At 44.6% G+C, this 20245-nt stretch overlaps 2 protein-coding genes across 6 annotated transcripts in view; both read left to right on the top strand.

The window, feature by feature from the left end:
• Positions 1–15549, top strand: part of LOC133417066 (solute carrier family 35 member F1-like) — a 34058-nt gene extending 18509 nt beyond the window's left edge. The window contains exons 6-12 of the mRNA XM_061704535.1: positions 2327–2502; positions 3299–3426; positions 8044–8203; positions 9572–9728; positions 12983–13035; positions 13134–13288; positions 13893–15549. Coding sequence (XP_061560519.1) covers positions 2327–2502; positions 3299–3426; positions 8044–8203; positions 9572–9728; positions 12983–13035; positions 13134–13288; positions 13893–14114 — 1051 coding nt within the window. The 3' untranslated portion in view covers positions 14115–15549. The remainder of the gene's footprint in view (positions 1–2326; positions 2503–3298; positions 3427–8043; positions 8204–9571; positions 9729–12982; positions 13036–13133; positions 13289–13892) is intronic.
• A 2434-nt stretch (positions 15550–17983) lies between these two features.
• map3k7 (mitogen-activated protein kinase kinase kinase 7) overlaps positions 17984–20245 on the top strand; it is a 52888-nt gene continuing 50626 nt past the window's right edge. For 3 of the 5 annotated variants that reach the window (XR_009770281.1, XM_061704001.1, XM_061703998.1), the window contains exons 1-4: positions 17984–18150; positions 18530–18644; positions 18724–18834; positions 19818–19883. Coding sequence is in view for 4 of the 5 variants with exons in the window: in XM_061704001.1 (XP_061559985.1) it covers positions 18552–18644; positions 18724–18834; positions 19818–19883 (270 nt within the window). In the remaining variant the exon portion in view is untranslated. The remainder of the gene's footprint in view (positions 18151–18529; positions 18645–18723; positions 18835–19817; positions 19884–20245) is intronic. The other 2 variants (XM_061703999.1, XM_061704000.1) reach the window with 2 other exon arrangements.

Here is a 20245-nt window from a genome sequence, read left to right as displayed (position 1 = left end):
AACATGACCTCGAAGTGCCATCTAATCAGTTTATCTAAGATTTTGAAAAGGTTTGACTTAAAGTTACGTTTTAGAACACAAAAGAACATTGATTTTCAACTGTTTCGTCTTTTTAATTTGAGACTTTTTTTTTTTTTATGGAACATTCACTTATCTTTGTTGACATACAGTTTATTATTTGTGTAAAGAACATCCATGCATCGATTTTCTTCCGCTTATCCGAGGTCGGGTCACGCCACCCTTGTCCAAAAAAGTTAGGAACAGATTCGGTGACAAAGGGCAGCCTTGGGGGAGTCAAACCCTCACCGCAAACGAGTCCGACTTACTGCCGGATATGCGGACCAAACTTTTTGTCGTACGAGGACCAAACAGCCCGTATCGCTGGTTTTGGTACCCCATACTCCCGAAGCACCCACCATAAGACCCCCCGAGGGACACGGTCGAACACCTTCTCCAAGTCCACAGAACACATGTAAACTGGTTGGTCGAACTCCCATACACCCTCGAGGAACCTGCTGAGGGTTTAGAGCTGGTCCACTGCTCCACGGCCAGGAGGAAAACCCCACTGATCCTCCGGAATCCGAGATTCGACTTCCCAACGGACCCTCTTCTCTCTAGCACCGCTGAATAGACCTTACCAGGGGGGGGGGGGGGGGGGGGGGGGGGGGCTGAGGAGTGTGATCCCCCTGTAGTTGCAACACACCCTCCGATCCCCCTTTTTAAAAAGGGGGACGACCACCCCAGTCTGCCAATCCAGAGGCACTGTCCCCGATGTCCAAATGACGTTGCAGAGGCATGTCAACTAGGACAGTCTCACAACAGCCAGGGGCTTGAACTCCGGGCGGATCTCATCCACCCCCGGGGCCTTGACACCGTGGAAGCTTTTTTTAACCACCTCGGTGAACTAAACCACAGCGATAGGAGAGCCCACCTCAGAGATCCCAGACTCTGCTTCCTCATGAGAAGCCGTGTCGGTGGAATTGAGGAGGTCTTCTTAGTATTCTCCCCACCGACTCATAACATCTCGAGTCAAGTTCAACAGTGCCCCATCCCCACTATAAACAGTGTTGAGAGTGCACTGCTTCCCCTCCTGAGACGCCGGATGGTAGACCAGAATTTCTTCAAAGCCGTCAGGAAGTCTTTCTCTCATGGCCTCACCGAACGCCTCAGTTTTTGCCTCAACGACCATCAAAGCTGCATTCTGCTTAGCCAGCCGGTACCCATCAGTTGCCTCGAGTCCCACAAGCCAAAAAGGCCCGATAGGACTCCTTCAGCTTGACCGCATCCCTCACTGTTAGTGTCCACCACCGTGTTCGGGGGTTTCCGTCACGACATGCACCGACGACCTTACGGCCACAGCTCCGGTCGGCCCGCCTCAGCAAGACATGCAGCCGCAAGTCCGATGACACGACCACAAAGTCAATCATCGACCTCGGGTGTCCTGGTGCCAAGTGCACGTGTGGACACCCTTATGCTTGAACATGGTGTTCGTTATGCACAATCTGTGATGAGCACAGAAGTCCAATAACAACTCCGCTCGGGTACCGATCGGGGGGCCGTTCCACCCAACGGCGCCCCTCCAGGTCTCACTGTCATTGCCCATGTGACCATTAAAGTCCCCAACACAACAACGATGGAGTCCCCAGCGGGAGCGCTCTCCAGCACCCCGACTCCAAAAAGTGTGGGTACTTTGAACTGCTGTTTGATGCATAGGCACAAATAACAGGCAGGACCCGTCCCTCTCCACGAAGGCACAGGGAGGCTACTCTCTCATCCACCGGGGGGAACCCCAATGTACAGGCGCTGAGCTGGGGTGCAATAAGTATGTGCTTCGCCCCTCTCACCGTGAGCAACTCCAGAGTGGAAGAGAGTCCAACCCCTCTCGAGATGACTGGTACCAGAGTCCAAGCCATAGGTGGAGGTGAGCCCGACGAGATCTAGTTGGAACTTCTCAACCTAACACACCAGCTTGGGCTCCTTCCCTGCCATTGAGGTGACATTCCACATCCCTAGAGCCAGCTTCTGTAGCCGGGGATCGGACCGCCAAGGTCCCCGCCTTCGGCCACCGCCCAGCTCACACTGCACCCCGCCCCTATGGCCCCTCCCACAGGTGGTGAGCCCATGGGAATCTGTAAAGAACAAATATTTGGTTTTATGCACCCATATTACTGCACAATACAAAATTATTGTTTTGTAGGGTTCTTTCATGGACGAAAAACGCACAGTACAGCACAGTTATTGTTAATACACGCTTACAAAAACAGCTATGGAACCATAAAACAAGGACGTTTGAGTTTATATACAGTATGTCTTCTGTCCCCTGCAGGGACCTGCTGGTGACATTGGCCTTAGGTCAGGTCCTGTCCTTGTTGATCTGTGCCATCGGCCTGACTAGCAAGTACTTGGCTGATGACTTCCACGCCAGCACACCAGTGTTCCAGAGCTTTCTCAGCTACATCATGCTGTTTCTGGTCTACACCACCACGCTGGCAGTCAGGCAAGGTACACACAGAGTATACTGTCTGTTATATGGCCCTTATAGGACACCTGGCTATAACCACCTAAAAACAGAATATGGAAGAAAATAGTTGTGTCCATTTGCAGCTCCAGTATAACAGCTTCCACCCTGCCCGGAAAACTTTCTACAAGAGTTACTTACGTGTTTGTGGAACTGTATGCGGAAATACCGACTGGTGTGTTCTGAATATTTTCCTTTTATTTTATTTGAACTGTTGCTTCTGCGGGCGGCACGGTGGGCGAACTGGTTAGCACATCTGCCTCACAGTTCTGAGGACCGGGGTTCAAATCCCGGCACCCCGCCTGGGTGAGTTTTCTCCGGGTAGTCCGGTTTCCTCCCGCATCCCAAAAACATGCGCGGTAGGTTGATTGAAGACTCTAAATTGCCCGTAGGTGCGAATGTGAGTGCGATTGGCTGGCGAGCAGTTCAGGGTGTACCCCGCCTCTCGCCCGAAGATAGCTGGGATAGGCTCCGGCTTGCCCGTGACCCGCGTACAGAATAATGGATGGAACGTACTGTAGCTTGACATTTTTAATATCAGCGTAGGTTGCAGGGTAGCAGACACGCAGTTTCTTCAAATGGGTCAACATTCATCAGTTGTTCCACTGCAGAAAAAATATGTTTACTCAGCAGTTTCATCTTATAAAATGAGTATGAGAGTCACAAAATAACAAAACCAATATCACATTGTTCTTTTTCAAATGGCATGCCTATTCATTGACGAATATTTCTTATCCTTCCGTTTTGTGTGTGTGTGTGTGCGTCTCGCTGTTTCACCAGGTGAAGGAAACTTGTTGGCCATTTTGAAGCAGCGCTGGTGGAAGTACATGGTTTTAGGTTTGATAGACATCGAGGCCAACTACCTGATACTAAAAGCTTACCAATACACCACACTGCCCAGTGTACAGGTATTTGTATTTGATTTGGTTGAATGTGAGAAATCATATTGATGTGTCATTTGCTGACCTTACTGACTCGGTTTTCAAAGTCGGGAAATTCAAGAATGTTCTCGTTGCATCTGGAGGAGCATACATTTGGTGATAAGGTGAAACAATCCATATCAATTCATGTCAAGTGAATTCATTTCTACTGGGCTCCAATTGTCATGATCACAAGTTAACTCTAGATTATTTTGGAGGCAACAATTTGATATTGCTTCCGTAGAAGTATAACAAGTTAGTTGTAATACTCGATCATACTAAAGCACTACTTTCCACCGAGCTCTTATGCTTTGTGGTGACTTTGTCATTATGTCATGTTTAAGAAATGATATATTTAACGTGGTCGGTTGTGAAATAGCTCCCGTATAAATCATAAAACCTTAATTCGGCACTTTTTCCTTTCGATCCGATACCGGGTGATACCAAGGCTAGTATCCCGATGCCAATACCGATACTTTTATATGTCCAACTTGTGTATATGGGGGGAAGAAAATGAGTTTTACAATGAAAACTTGTGAATGTGATGATGAACTTATGATACTACCGGAGACAAGACTGACTGTTTTTGGACATACTTGGCAAATAAAGATGATTCTGATTCTGATGAAAATTTATTTAATGCCACTGTATCAGCAATAAACAAGCTGCCAAATATCAAACTTTGTTTTTTTTCTTGAATCAGAGCAATTAAAGAGAATCTATGCAACCAAAAGGTCAACTGAAAATCTGAGAAAAATCGCATTTTGAAAAAAAATGAAAATAAATAAAAGTCTCTCAAAAAAAGAGAAAATTAGATATAATTCTTTTTGGACCAGAGTGGTCTTCAGGTTAGAACTCAAACTGCAACAAAGTTCACATTGTAGATGGACACTCATTTTACATTTATACGTTTTTGTTTAGAAACAACAGAATGTTGACATGATCCCCCTTCACTTTGTTACTTTTCTGGCTCACTAACTCTTCTGCCTTGGGAAATATCCTCTCAGTGATTCCGAGGTACTTGGCTGCAAGTCTGCTTAAGGACGGGAAGGCTCGCTCGTGGCTTTTCCACCGAAGTAATGGGTCCTGGTCCCTTGGAACTGGCTTTTGCTGCACGTAGCGATGCATTTCAGTAAGTGCATCAACACCTGTTTTGCAGTGCTGTTGGGCTGCCAAAACCAGCCCATATCCCTTTATTCACTGGGGCAGAGCTGGAACTAGGTGCAGGACTCCCTGGTGAGGCGGAGTTTGGCCAAGGTGTTGAAGAAGCTGCCTGTGGGGTTGCAGAAGACTCGGATGTTAGGTGATAAGTTTCTTGCATTTCAGTGAGGAGTCGCTTTTTCAGGTTTTCAACATTGTCTTCGTCACCGAATACTACGGTTTTAAACCTGATATCCAGGAAAGCGATCGCAGAAAGACTGTAGCAGGTTTCAATCCCACGGAACCTGCGTTGAATTTGCAGTCCCAGCTCTGCTGACAGAGAGCTACCTTGATGCTCAGCGGTTGCAGCTGCTCTGTGAAGTAGTGACACAATGGGGATTACTTTTGACACAGAGACATATTTTACTTCTGAAACCTCTGTCACCTCTTCATAGGGTCTCAAGGCCTCAACAGTTAGGTGGATCATGGAGAACTCTGTCACGTCCGAATGGAGACCGGACCCAAGTGCAGGCGAAGGCTGCGAGGTTGTGATGAACAGTTTATTGAAAAGGGGAAATGTAGCTGTGCCTTGAGGTGCGCTGGTGGGTAGTGGAGGCAGGGATCACGTGGCAAGCGGTGACGAGGGCAGGCGGCCGGTTCGACGGCGTGGCGATAGGAATTCATGTGGCGATACACACGGAGGAAACACTGAGGACACGGAGGTCAGAAAGGAGACGAGGAATAGTAGAGCTCACGTGGAGAAAAATGTCGATGGTCCTTGAGGTGCGCTGGCAGGTAGCGGAGGCAGGGAATGGGTGGCAGGAGGCTTGCTTGACGGCGTGGCGGTAGAATTCACGTGGCGATGAACACAGAGGAAACACGCTGGAGCCGCTGTAATACTCTGCTAAGAGTTTCTGGGATCTGGCAGGCTTTTCTGCAAGTGGTAACGAGGGCCGATTGGTGACAGGTGTGCGGCCGAGGAAGGTGCTGGAAAGAGAGCGAGCAGGGGGGAGAGAGAGAGAGAGAGAGAGAGAGAGAGAGGGCAAGATGGCGCAAGGCGTCACCCAGGCTCCAACCATGGTACCGCAGGGTGGCTCATGACAAACTCTTCATGATTTAAGCACTGGGAGCTCTTCAAAAGTAGACGAAGAGCTGTGGTCACCGCGTCCTTCTGTTTGTGCAACCTCTCCAACATGTACAAATCTGAATTCCACTGATTGGATTCATTTATGCTAACTTCAGGTCATGCTTTTATGCCATCTTTTACCACAAGGTTGAAGGTGTGAGCGATGCAAGGGTCGTGCTTCCGCCCAGCCTTGTGAACTGCAGAAACCACATTTGCACCGTTGTCAGTGACAACTGCTGTCGCCTCCTGCGTTATGGCCCACTCGTCTGTTTTTCTTTTCGGCTCCAGACTGATAACGTCTGCTGTGTGCTGACCAGAGAAACAACGAGTTTCCGGAGCAAACGCTTGCATTTGCCAATTGTCAATGAAGTGACAAGATGCAGTCATTGGGATTGTGTAGTGTGGATCAAAAGTCTTAACCAATGCGCTAAAGCCGCTGTCCTCTACAATTGATATGGGCCGTCGGTCCTTGGCGATCATTTCTCCCAGACGTCTTGTAATCTCTGCAGCTTTTGGGTGTCATCTATGAAAACAATGATCGTCTTTTTATGGGATGTATAACTCACACACAACCAAAACTAGACTAAATAGCCACAGTTTTACTTGGAATATACCATTTAACTCATTTCTATTTAATTGAGTTGTGATACAATTTCAACTTAAAAGTGATACTGAATTGTGTTAAGATGACAGCAGGAATGTGACTGAAGGCCTACACTGGGGGGGGGGGGGGGGACATTTTCGTCCAACTAAATAAATGAATGTGCCAGTTCAGGGTGTACCCCGACTCTCGCCCGAAGGTAGCTGGGATAGACCGCGACCCTGGTGAGGATAAGCGCCACAGAAAATGGATGGATGGATGGATCAATAAATCAATCAATGAAATTCAATACGTCAAATATGTGTTCATGCAAAATGGAGACAACCGTTCTGGTATTCTTTGTCCATCGCTCCCATTTATCTATGTCTTTATGCCTGTGATGTATTTCACCATACCTGGATATTGCCTGCTTCTCTGCAGGGCTGCAGGTGTTGGGGGCATTTCCCCTGCACTCCCTCTCACTCTCCACTAATCTCGTCCTCTGCAGGTCATCGTGCTCTTTAATGCGGTTGACTGTCAGGTGTTTAGTAAGATTTGTGGTATTGCCGCAACACGTGACGCACTTTGTGCGTAAGTGACAATCATTTACAGCTTCATTTGAGCTTACTGCAGGGAAATATGTCCAAATGATGCTCCTCCTTTCGCTCTGACATGCTGCGCTTCTTTCTCCTCCGCTGTGACTGACTGACGAGCGACGGGCGCTGGCACGTGCGCGCGCGCGACGCGCATATCGGTGCACGGAATAGGAAAATGTATAGAAAATATAGGTATAGAAAACAGATGGATGCAAATCTTATTATTATTATTATTAATCAGTTTATTTGAAAGGGGACAATGCAATTTCATATTGATGGAGAAAGTGCGGCAACAGAACAACTGTTCTGGTTTTGCTCGGCAGCATTTGTACCGCATAATCGGGCACGTGCAGGTGCACACACAGGCCCCAAGTGGCCCTTTTGCTTTGGACCCAAAAAAAAACAAAAAAAACATGACCCTCTTTGTCATCAATTGTAAGGAGAGTGTGTGGTGACCCTCATTTAACATGAGTTTGAATGTGACTGCTTCATTCGGAACACGGCCACATCCCAATTTATAACCACGTTATCTCAGTGGTTTATTTTTACTTCCCCTGTGTATTTTTGTTTTTTTTTTCCATTTGAGGTTAATAAATAGTGGGAAAAAGTTTTTAAATGATTCATCTTGGTCTCATTTTGATATATCATGAAACCCTGTTGTTAAATTGTTAATAGTTACCTCCTTGTTATAAGTTGAATTATTCATTGCGTTGATTGTGTTGGAAATTAATAAGTTAAATGTACAGTGTATATATATATATATATATATATATATATATATATATATATTTCTTAAGTGCCAAGCTTTAATAATAAACATCAATTCGACAATTGAAGTAATACAGTGTTCAAATACATTGTGAACACAGTGACATTCCTTTTATTTATTTAGCTGTCGGTATTGTGCGTCGTCTATGAGCACTACAAATCCCGATCACACGTGCGCTTTAGATTTCGCAAAATATGACTTTGCAGGCAAAGGCCGTGACGGAAAAGGACCAAATTTATGGGAGCAAAACCGCACACGGATGGATTACTTGTGCATTTTCAAGGATGCCATTTTATGTCTGGCAAACAATCACTCATTGCTCACATCAGTGATTTTAGTATGATTTATTTGTGCACGTGTTGGTTCTCTTTTCTTTCTTTCTTTCTCTTGTCAGCTGTTAGACTGCTTTGTCATCCCAGTGGTCCTGCTGCTGTCCTGGTTCTTTCTATTGGTGAGGTACAAGGCCGTCCACATTGCAGGCACGGTATTGTGTCTTTTGGGTCTCGGGTGCACGGTGGGGGCTGACGTCCTACTTGGCCGGCAGCAGAGCCTCGGTGAGTACACGGTCAAACACCGTATCGACGTACTGTCTTCTGTTTAAATTCCATGATTTCCCCCCCCCCCCCCCCCCCCCCCACGGAGATGCTGACGTCGTCCTGTTATTGTGCAAGTCGGTACATAGCACCCTGTGTTCCGCTACTGTCCTTTTCTCAAACCTTTGTGAACTTCAACGGTGCTCAGTATGCCTTCGACGTCTGCCAGGACCAAGCAATTCTCAAGCTGTCCATCTGACTTAGTGACAGATCATTGCGTGATACTGAGCAACAACACATTGAACAAGTGTTGAGAACATCTGCCTCAGTCAGGTGATCCGTTTTCTCTGCCTTCCTCCAAAATCCCGAGGCTTATGTTTACTGAGGACTCTCAATTGCCTATAGGCCCTTGTTGTTAGTGTGATTGGTTGTCTGTACGTGCCCTGAGATTTATATTTCGATAGCAGGGATACACAATACAAGGTGGTTGCCACCGCCGAAACTGAAAATGGCAAACTTGTTCAAAACATAACCTCAAGCAATTCATACTTAGTGGTGGTAATAATTAGGATTTAGGGTTAATTGTTTGAACATTGGGGCGTAGTTTTCATGAAAATGTTGGTCTCACTCCCAACTGTATGACATTCAACTTCAAAGCGCCACTACATTGTTTGATGGCTAAAGAACAACATTGTGTCCGCTTAGATTTTGTTTTAAAGAATATTTACAACTGGGGAAATTATGAATTTCTCCAGTGTGCGATAAATAAAGGATTCTCTTTGAACCCTGAGATGGACTAATTCTATTTCATCCATCCATCCATTTTCTGAGCCGCTTCTCCTCACGCGGGTCGCGGGCGTGCCGGAGCCTATCCCAGCTATCGTCGGGCAGGGGCCGGGGTACACCCCCAACCGGTTGCCAGCCAATCGCAGGGCACATACAAACAAACAACCATTCGCACTCACATTCATACCTACGGGCAATTTAGAGTGTTCAATCAACCGAGCACGCATGTTTTTGGGATGTGGGAGGAAAGCGGAGTGCCCGGAGAAAAGCCACGCAGGCACGGGGAGAACAGGCAAACTCCACACAGGCGGGGCCGGGGATTGAACCCCGGTCCTCGGAACTGTGAGGCAGACGCTCTAACCAGTCGGTCACCGTGCCGCCTAATTCTATTCCGAATACAAAATTGAAGGTCGGCCTCCTGGAGCTGTTTGTGTTTGACTTCTGAGGGTCCACGGTTTTCAGTTGTATACAAGAGGTATCGGGGGTTAAAAAAAAAAGAAAGTCTCTACCAACGGTAAGGGTAAAATACGAACCAATTTTCTTCACAGTTCATAAATCCAAGTGTTTTAGTTTATTTTCTTCATACTCTTCTTCCCTTTCTAGGGGAACAAAAGCTGTTTGGTGATCTGTTAGTTTTGGGAGGAGCAACTTTGTACGGGATCTCCAACGTTTGTGAGGAGTTCATAGTGAAGAACCTGAGTCGCGTGGAGTTCCTGGGCATGATGGGTCTCTTTGGTTCGTTTTTCAGTGGCATCCAACTGTGAGTGAATGAATAAATCTAAAACCCTGAGAATTTTCCAAGTCATATAAACTGAAATGTTTACCAATTTACATAAGTGATCTAGTCTAAATCTAAGGGTGTAGACTCAAGTGTTTCACATGTGAGTTGACCAAAAAATAGTGATTACCGTAATTTCTCGTGAATAATGAGAATAATTTCTCCCCCAAAAATGGTCAAAAGTCAATAGTGCGCATTATACATAGGTATAGGGGAAAATGGAAAAACACTTTCACATTTTATAAATGTATGCCACCATCTAGAGGTTATGAAAAACTGGTACACTTTTATTCCAATATGCCACCGCCACCTAGAGGTTATGAAAAAGGTGTAGCCTACACTTTCATTCCAATATGAGAGGGGTAGGTATAACTGCCTATATGTACAGTTGTGCTCATAAGTTTACATACCCTGGCATAATTTGTTAAATATAGTTAGTTTTTTTTAAATACGACTGATACTCAACAACAAACATCATTCTTTTCTTCATGGTTATGTTTTGTTTAATGATAATGCTTTTCTGAAATGCTTGACAGTTTAACTTGCTTGATGTTTTCTTAAAATAATTGTACCCATCTTACAAATTCTGCCTCGGTAATCAAACATATGAGCACAACTGTGCGTTTTTTCTCATTTACTAAATAAAAGTAGGGCTATGAATTTCAAAATAAGAGCAAGTAAATAAAAAGAAAAGTATTACGTGTTCAAATAATTTGCTTAACTTCAAAATAATCCTTTGAAAAAACTAACAATATACAGCTAATACTTCATGTTTTCATCATATGGGTAGAAGCAAAATCATGCATTGTAAAAATGCATTACACATAAGTATGTATAATACGCACCCCCAAAGTTGATGTGCATGACACACCAACTTTGGGGGTGCGTATTATACATGGATGCGCATTATACACGAGAATTTACAGTAGTTCTCTTGTGTCATCCCACAGCAAAACCCAGTAGTTAAATTGACAGTAAATTAGTCAAAAGTGCTTCTAAATAAGCACTATTTTGTTCACAAGAGACCATCTTTGCATTAAACTTGAATGCCAGACACTGCTGCCTAACAGCCAACCCCCCACCCAAGACTCACCGCCACCCAGAGATGGGTGTATGTGGTGCATTAAAAGTAAGGGGATGAGTGTGTGTGATGCATTAAAATCCAGGGGGGCAGGCAGGGTGCAGGAGCAGGGCGCTTGGAACGGGAAACAGCACTGACACCCGCGCCCCCCAACCCTACACTAGCCCCCAAGAAACCCTGAATACGTGTATGTGCCTGGATGTGACCAGTGAAAAATAAAGAAAAACTATTTACAGTGAGTGGCGTAAGAGTGTGCAGAGTGAGTGATTAAGAGGCATGGCTCCTGCAGGTAGGGCCAATCAGGCAGGACAGCCAATCAGAGGCCCGCCCCACCCAGCGCCGCAGCTCTGACCCCGGGAATCCTCCCACATTCCAGCCAGCACCCACTACCGTCTCCCGAGTGTGGGAGGTGGACCTATCCCCTCAGACCAGGCGGGGACGAAAACCCCACAGCAGGCCCCAGAGCCCACAGGGGACCACCCGCCCCCCACGAGAAGAGGAGGCGGCGACCGCAGCGGGACGCAATGAACGGAGAAAAGAGGAGGAAGCAGGCCCGAGGAGCGACAGGGGGGCCCCACCGCTACAGCACCTGCGGGACAGGGGCAAGTCCACCACCAATGCCCTTCGGGTGGACCATCCGGGGCATTTTAGTGTGCCGTGAGCGCTCTTCAGGTGTGCCGTGGGAAATTACAAAATTGTACTTAATTGCTCCAATAATAATTTCCATCCATCCATTTTCTACCGCTTAGCCGAGGTCGGGTCGCGGGGACAGTAGCTTTAGCAGCGACGCTCAGACTTCTCTCTCCCCAGCCACTTCATCCAGCTCTTCCGGGGGGATCCCGAGGCGTTCACAGGCCAGCCGAAAGACTCAGTCTCTCCGGCGTGTCCTGAGTCGTCCCCGGTGTCTCATTCCAGTGGGACGTGCCCGGAACACCTCATTATTTATTTACAAGAAATAATGTATCGTTGTTCCTCTATTTATGGCAGTGAGGCATAGTGACAGACAGAACAGATAAATGGTCTTCTATTAGATGGCAGGAAGTACGTACAGTCATTAATGTATCCACTTTTTGTGACATTTTTGTTTGTTGGTGTGCCGTGAGATTTTACAATTGTAAAAGATGTGCCTCGGCTCCATAAAGGTTGGAAATCGCTGGTCTAAAGTGTGAGAAGAGTGTCCTTTTTCTAAGAGGAAGTGAGCCGTACTGGCATATGCCCGTGTCTTTATGGGTTTTGTGGCAGATTACAGGTACATGATGACAGACAAATTCTGTGGAGCAGCAGATGGACATGCACACGGCCAGAAAAAAAAAAACTAAGCCAATTCAAGCCTTTTTTTTTTTTTTTTTTTTTTTTTTTTTTACAGTTACAATTTCATCTCTATTCGCAAGGAAACAGTTTTGATTTGTTTCGTACATGAGAAAGGACATTAGAAACAACATTTCAAAATTACATGGGACTTTTTTTCTTTATTTGTTTATTTGGACGGGGCAGTGCACCTTAATAAACATTTAGCAAATTTGCATGATTAAAGTTTAAAAGTGCCAATTTCCATCCGTTTAGTTCCCGAAACATAAAAACATGTCGGCAATAGACTAAAAAACAAGTACGCTATAACGTGATTAGTGTTCGTGTTGGCAATAGCACGTTAAATGTAGAACTAACAAAAATAAGTACACAATAACATTGGTGTTTGCATGTTTAGTTTGCTAAATCTGTATCCATCTGACAGACAACAGGCAGGTCACTGATGTAAGAGCATTGGCTCAAGGATAGATCCTTGTGGTACTCCAATTGGGTTCTCAAGATAAGGGGACTTGAGGCTGTTGACTATTGCAGTGTTCTGTTTGATAAATATGATTCAAACAATTGCATGATGTCTGCAGAAAAAAATCAAGTATGTTAACTTTACAGCATATGGCCATGATGACTACGGGGTGGGAGCTGCAAAAGCAAGTGTGAGCTTCTCAGCGCACACAAGCCAGTATAGTTTCGATTTTCTTTTGTGGAGACACCACTTTGTCACCGAGCTGGCAAAAAAAACATGCAGTGGCATATATATATATATATATATATATATATATATATATATATATATATATATATATATATATATATGGCATCAGTCATGTGGAGTCTGTGTGCTGTGTTGCAGGGCCATAATGGAACACAAAGAACTGCTGAAGGTTCCCTGGGACTGGCAGATAGGCAAGTTGTGTCCATTTGCCTCTGTTGGAGTTCTAAAATGCTGTGTCAATACAATGTCCCAAAAACAATCTCGCACAGCGCTTCTGTTTGTGTGACAGGTCTTCTCTATGTGGGCTTCAGCGCCTTCACGTTCAGCCTGTACAGCTTCATGCCGCTGGTCATGAAGAAGACGAGTGCCACCTGGATCAACCTCTCTCTGCTCACAGCTGACCTATACAGTCTCCTCTGTGGCCTCTTCCTCTTTCATTACAGGGTAACACTTGCGAATACATGGTCACCAGTATTCTTATGGCATGAGTTAGAATAAGACTTTTTTTCCTCTTTTTTTATTTGCAGCATACACATTTTAGCACTGCAAGTGCGGTCGGTGACAGATCGCTGACCTCTCTGAAGGTTGAAAACACAAAAAAATACACCAAAGCCCTTTTATTGTTTTTATTATTTGACGCGTAAACATAAGTGTTTTCTGATTACCGTCACATAGATAAGGTCTTATTCACAGAAAATAACAATTATAGCGTGGCATGGCATTCATAGTCTCTCGTTTGACTTGTCCGGATTTTCGTTTAATTACATTTTTTTTGTGCGCTAACTTTTTAAAGACTTTCCCCCCCACCCCAATAGAACTGTATGTCTTCATCTGTCAACGGTTGATGCCACGTCATCATGTGAACAGTAGTTTTGTTTTCTTTGGGTGTGGTAATGCAGTGCGTGACACAAAAGACTAATTTCAATCGAGGTAACTCATGACACATACTAGCTTGTGTTGAATGAATGTTCAGGGCTGTTTGAGTGTCTCAGTGTTGCCGAGTAAAAAGTCATTTATCGAAAATGTATATTTTGCCTGTGTGTTGCAGTTTTCTTGCCTCTATTTGTTGTCGTTCTTCATCATTATCTTGGGCCTGGCGGTTTATTCCTCTGCATCCACCTATGTGGTTCAGGACCCCCGAGTCTACAAGCAGTTCAGGAACACAGTCGACCATCGTACCAGTGACCCTCTCCAGCCCAGTCATAGAGTCTCGGAGCCTTCAGTAGCATACACCAGTTTGAGCCCTGAGTCGGGGGAGGAACTAATTTAAGATGGTCAATGAGATTGTTGACTCGTGGTGGACATGTGGGATGCAAATGTATGCATGGTTTGGTCCTCAGTTGTGTACAAAAAGTTGTTTCTAGTCTGTTGAGCAGGTAAAACTGGCTGATCACTTACTCAATGAACCATATATTGATTTTATGGTCTGTACTAAGGGATAAGCTTGTGATCCTCAAGCTATGACAAATCCTCGTACCCACCCGAATGTGTACCTGAAAGAGACTGAATGGTATTAACTCAAGACTGGACCCTACAGTGGCGATTGTAAATTATGAAGGATGTCCATAGTTGGTACACACACTAATGTTATGTTTTTTCTTTTTAGTACTGTGCTGTTTGTGCTTGATAAGTGCATAAACTATGTTCCTGTTTGTGTATGGGTGCTTAATGTTTTGTTTTGTGTTTTTACATTTTACAGCAAAGCCATCTGCTAAAACAGAACTACATGGTAGTTATCAATGACTTGAGCCCTTAACGACTTACTGCCACAAATGGAACTGACACTGTCCAGTAAATTGATTTTATTCAGTTACAATTTATGTTTGTATCAATATTACAGGAACACTGTGGTCTGCTTTCCGAAATTATATAAAATATTACGATTATTAAAAACTTATGGACGTTTGGACTTTTACACACATTTGCAGGTTTTGTCGCTTAAAAATGCTTCCCAGCGCCTGCTATGCACTTTTTTTTCCTTTTCAGTCCTAACTTCACACAGGCTGCTTTCCAAGCCAATCCTGGGGCTTTTTAGGCTAGAGCGCTCCCCTTTACACGAGTTACAGGCAGTGCTTTGAAGCCCAAAACTTAGTTTGGGCTTTTACACACATTTACAGTTTTTATCGCTTAAAATTGCTTCCCAGCCTCTCTTCAGTGCACATGAAAGCCTGCGTGGAGTTTGCTAGAAAACACCTGAAGGACGCCCAAGATGGCGAGAAATAAGATGCTCTGGTCTGAGAAGACCAAGATAGAACTTGTTGGCCTTAATTGTAAGTGGCATGTGTGGAGAAAACCAGGGACTGCTCATCGCCTGTCCAATACAGTCCCAACAGTGAGGCATGGTGGTGACAGCATCACGCTGTGGGGGTGTTTAACAGCTGCAGGGACAGGGAGACCGGTTGCAATCGAAGGAAATATGAATGCGGCCAAGTACAGGGATATACTGGACGAAAACCTTCTCCAGAGTGCTCAGGACCTCAAACTGGTTCATTCTTCAAACAAGACAATGACCCCAAGCACACAGCCAAAATACCGAAGGAGTGGCTTCAGAACAACTCCGTGACTGTTCTTGAATGGCCCTGACTTAAACCCCATTGAGCATCTCTGGAAAGACCTGAAAATGGCTGCCCACCAACGTTCACCATCCAATCTGACAGAACTGGAGAGGATCCCCAAATCCAGGTGTGAAAGACTTGTTGCATCATTCCCAAGAAGACTCATGGCTGTATTAGCTCAAAAGGGTGCTTCTACTAAATACTGAGTCTGAATACTTATGGCTGTGTGAGATTTCAGTTTTTCTTTTGAATAAATCTACATAAATTTCAACAATTCCGTTTTTTTTCCCGTCAATACGCGGTGCTGTGTGTACATTAATGTGGGAAAAAAATGAACTTAAATGATTTTAGCAAATGGCTGCAATATAAAAAAAGAGTGAAACATTCAAGGGGGTCTGGATACTTTCTGTACCCACTCTATATCACCAGTTAAGCGCTGCTGTGACGACCTGGGTCCCCCACCATCGATCACCACAATGAGTGCAAAAGCCCTTTTTTTTTCTCTCTCTCTCCTTTGGACAGTCTCTGATCCAAGGTCTATCCAATGTCCCTTCTTTCCACAATGAAAGCATCTTCTGCACCTTGCGCCTTTGTTCTTTCTCAACCAACTTTCTTTTTCCCTCAACCTATTTTTTGTTTTGTTTTAGTGGTTGTGCATAATAAAAATGAAATACTTGGTCCAGAGCGATGGGGAGTGTGGTCAGGAAGTGAAGAAATGGGTCCAAGCAGGTTGGAACGGGTGGAGGAAGTTGTCAGGTGTGTTATGTGACAGAAGAGTCTCTGCTAGGATGAAGGGCAAAGTTTAGAAGACAGTGGTGAGGCCAGCCCTGATGGACGGATTAGAGACAGTGGCACTGAAGAGACGACAGGAAGCAGAGCCGGAGGTGGCGGACATGAAGATGTTGAGGTTCGCTCTAGAGTGACCAGGTTTGGATCGAATTAGAAATGAGCTCATCAGAGGGACGGCCGAGGTTCGATGTTTTTGGAGACAAAGACTTCGATGGTTCGATGATGAAGATGGAGCTGCCAGGCAAGAGAGCGAGAGGAAGACCAAAGAGAAGGTCGATGGATGTCGTGAGGGAAGACATGAGAGCAGTTGGTGTTGGAGAGGAGGATGCAGGAGATAGGACGACGCGCTGTGGCCACCCCTAAAGGGACAAGCCGATAGGTAAATAATTTTCAAGACAGAAATGTAAGGAGGGCGCCAGTGGGCGTCACAAACGGTTTTAGGATTTTATTTAAATGTCTTTCCAGAGGAGGAGGGCGCTGGCAGTGCGCCCATCCAGCAGATGGCGCCCGAGGCGACCGCCTATGACGCCTATGCACAGGCCCGGCCCCGCCCGTAAGCCGTGGATGTGAGTGCGAATGGTTGTTTGTTTCTATGTGCCCTGGGATTGTCTGGCGACCAGTTCAGGGTGTACCCCGCCTCTCGCTTGCCCACCGAGTGAGGATAAGCAGTATTGAAAACAGATGGATGTGTCAAGAACATGTTTTAGCTAGCTAGCTTGAAATAAAGTAAGCATTAGCTTAACACGCTGATGTCGGGTGACCAGACGTCCTCTGTTAGCCAGACATGTCTTCTTTTTTGAGACCTAAACACGTGTCCGGCCAAAATTTCTAACGAGTCAGCAATTCTCAAAGTGCTACGCCCAAACAATGCTGTTATTTAGTGACCAATTTGAACAAAGAATTACTTGGGCATGTGTAACGATTGCGCTCTTTCCATTAGTAATGCATAATCACAGCTAGACAATAATAATCTTATGTAGAGGAAGAACACACCGGCGCAACTGTCAAACTACTCAATGCGAAATTAAAATGGAATGTTTCTTGTTCCATTGAGTAAAATACAGATGAAATCTTCCCTTGCTGAATCCATCTCTTTCGAGCGGGGAAGCGGCACTTATCTGCAATAAATTGACAACTAACTTTTATCATGGAAAAACAGAGACAAGATATATTCAAATGTCAAGAAATGCCCAGCCATCCATTTTCTGTACCGCTTCTCCTCACCAGGGTCGCGGGCGTGCTGGAGCCTATCCCAGCTATCAATGAATGCGATTACAAATGATAATAGCAAATACTCCCGCCTCTGGCAGTTGGGGTTGGGGCAAATTTGGGTAAGATTTGGGTAAATGCCCCTTTACAAGATTTTACATATTTTTTTTGTTTTAGTCTAGTGTGATTTGATTACCCTCTAAATGTGTTTACTTCGTCATACTTCTTGTGCACATGTCACACATCATCATCATCATCATCAGCCATTATCCACCCACTGCAGGATGAAGGCCCTCTTCTTCACGTTTCCAACTACTACGACATTTTGCAATTTGTTGCCAGTGTATTCCGGTGTGTTTGATGATTTTATCTATCCATCCATCTACTTTTAGGTCTTCGCCGTGGTCGCTTTGTGTCCAGCGGTATCCAATTGATAGTTTGTATCTATATAGTATACTATATAGAGTTTGTCACAATGTCGTCAAATGAACTCGAAATTTGGACGAAAAAAATCTCTGTAAAAGGATCGAATTAAAAACTTGGGTTCCGTGTGCGGGGTGGGGGAAGAAATAGAAGTGCGCACTCACTTCCTGGAGAAGCCTTTCCTGCGAAGAATAAAAATACACGTTTAGCAGTCCTGCTCGACCAGTTATGGCTAGGTCTCGATGGGCCAAGGAAACATCATTTTATTTAAAGGACTTTATTGTTGAAGTTTTTGTTCATGAATAATAGACACCTCCACGTCCAGTGCTGGTGAGCTAATGAGCCCCCGATATGTAGTGTTAGCATCCAAACGAGCAAGCTAAATTCCTGTGAAAAGCCATCTAATGTACTGTAGGCCTCCGTTTACTTGTTTATTCAAGGAAGCGGTATTACTAAATGTTGGTCTTGTGATTGTGTAGGTTTGTATGTGGTAAAATGTTAGCAATTGCTAAGACTGTACTCTTCGAGAAAGCAGCAACAATGAGCTCTTATAAGGTTGACGACCAACATTCTGTCATATAACTCCGTTGAAAACAGTGGCTGCTTGCCTCTTCAGTAACTTTCGCAAGAAACGTAGGCGTAGAATGTGGGGATGGCTATTAACCAATCATATCACTCATCAATGCACTGTCTGTTTCTCCTTTAACAGCAGGTGGCTGACGTGAGCTGGTATGTCGCTGTCGTTACCTTCCGCCGACATGCTTGAGACACCTCCGGGATATCCATTTGAGGAAATTAACTACGAGGATATCGAAGTAGAGGAGGTAGGCTGCGTGATTTTTGGGTGGTCTTATTAACGCTTGTCACAAAGGAACACTCATTGTCAAAACCAAATATTTTCAGGTCGTGGGGAGAGGAGCTTTTGGAGTGGTTTGCAAAGCCAAGTGGAAAGGAAAAGATGTTGCGATCAAGACCATTGAAAGTGAATCGGAGAGAAAAGCCTTTATTGTTGAGGTATTTCCCTTAATAGAGTGCTGCAGCAGCTTTTTGTTTTAAACGCGCACACACATGCACACCTCTACAATGTAATGCAATCTACGAGCAGTATGTTTGTTGTTTTGGTACAGAATTGAGTTAATTTCTGTCCTGCACAGTCAAGTATCCATTATCTGAGCCGCTTCTCCTCACGAGGGTCGCGGGAGCGCTGGAGCCTATCCCAGCTATCGTCGGGCAGCAGGCGGGGTACACCCTGAACTGGTTGCCAGCCAATCGCAGGGCACATAGAAACAAACAACCATTCGCACTCACGTTCACGCCTACAAAGTGAAGTCTCAAACAATTCTAAAGTTCCACAGTTAACCAGCGAACGGCAGCAAGGGCTGGTGTGATGTGGTCATTTCTCTTAGTACCTGTTAAAAACCTGGCAGCAGCGTTTTGGACGAACTGCAGTGTTTGAATATTGCGTTTGCTGATGCCACAGTAACGTGCATTGCAGTAGTCAAGTCTAGACGCGATAAAGGCATGAGTAAGATTTTTTTTCTGCTGCTGAGTGTTGAATATGCCTTCCACAAACAACACGCAATATTTGGATTCCCTGTGTCCAGTCAGCTTGACTGGCTGAGGGACCCGAAAGCAAGACACCTCACCGCATTTAGCATCATGAATGCGATGTAAAATATGACTTTTTTCTTCTTAGTATGATCCAGTACTGTTCTGTCCTTTTCAAAGTACAACAATAATGAACAGTTGTAAACTAAAAAAAAAAAAAAATGAATTCAATACCTCCTTGACTGTCAATCAAAACTGAGCATTGTTTTTCCAAAGGTGGTCTCATTGGCTCACATTATATTGTCTGGGGGTAGCTAATAAAGCACCGTGACAATACTTTATATACTGCTATTTTCCTTACAGCTTTTATAATAGCGATTTATTAGTATAGCTTAAGCACAGTAACAATTTTAACTTGATAAAGCATTCCTGTGTCCCTTTGTCTGCAGCTACGGCAGCTTTCTCGTGTAAATCACCCTAATATTGTGAAGTTGTATGGCTCTTGCAGTAATCCAGTAAGTTAACAATTGTTTTTATATTACTCATCTTTATGTAGCGGTGGTCACGTGATTAAGTATTATACTTAATAATAATCAATAGTGTCTGGACATCTTATAGACATGTGCTGGTTGCCTTTTTCATGGTATACGGTTTCAAACTCCTAAAGTTTTCCATCATTCATTTCCTGCGGAATTTATTTTATTTATTTATTTATTTATTTTTTAAATGAGAATGCTGTCTTGAAATAATCATTTGGAGCCAGCTACGAGTTTTAGCGCCTCTAGCATTGGTGAAATAAATACGCTGAGCCTAGCGTTTGTCTGACGCTATCAGTACAACATTTAGTTTTTTAATTTAGACATATTCTGTTGTTTAT

The sequence above is a fragment of the Phycodurus eques genome, chromosome 18 (assembly GCF_024500275.1).
Source record: "Phycodurus eques isolate BA_2022a chromosome 18, UOR_Pequ_1.1, whole genome shotgun sequence".
Classification (NCBI taxonomy): Eukaryota; Metazoa; Chordata; class Actinopteri; order Syngnathiformes; family Syngnathidae; genus Phycodurus; species Phycodurus eques.
The sequence above is the reverse complement of the archived record's forward strand: the minus strand, read 5'-3'. Positions and strand labels throughout refer to the sequence as shown.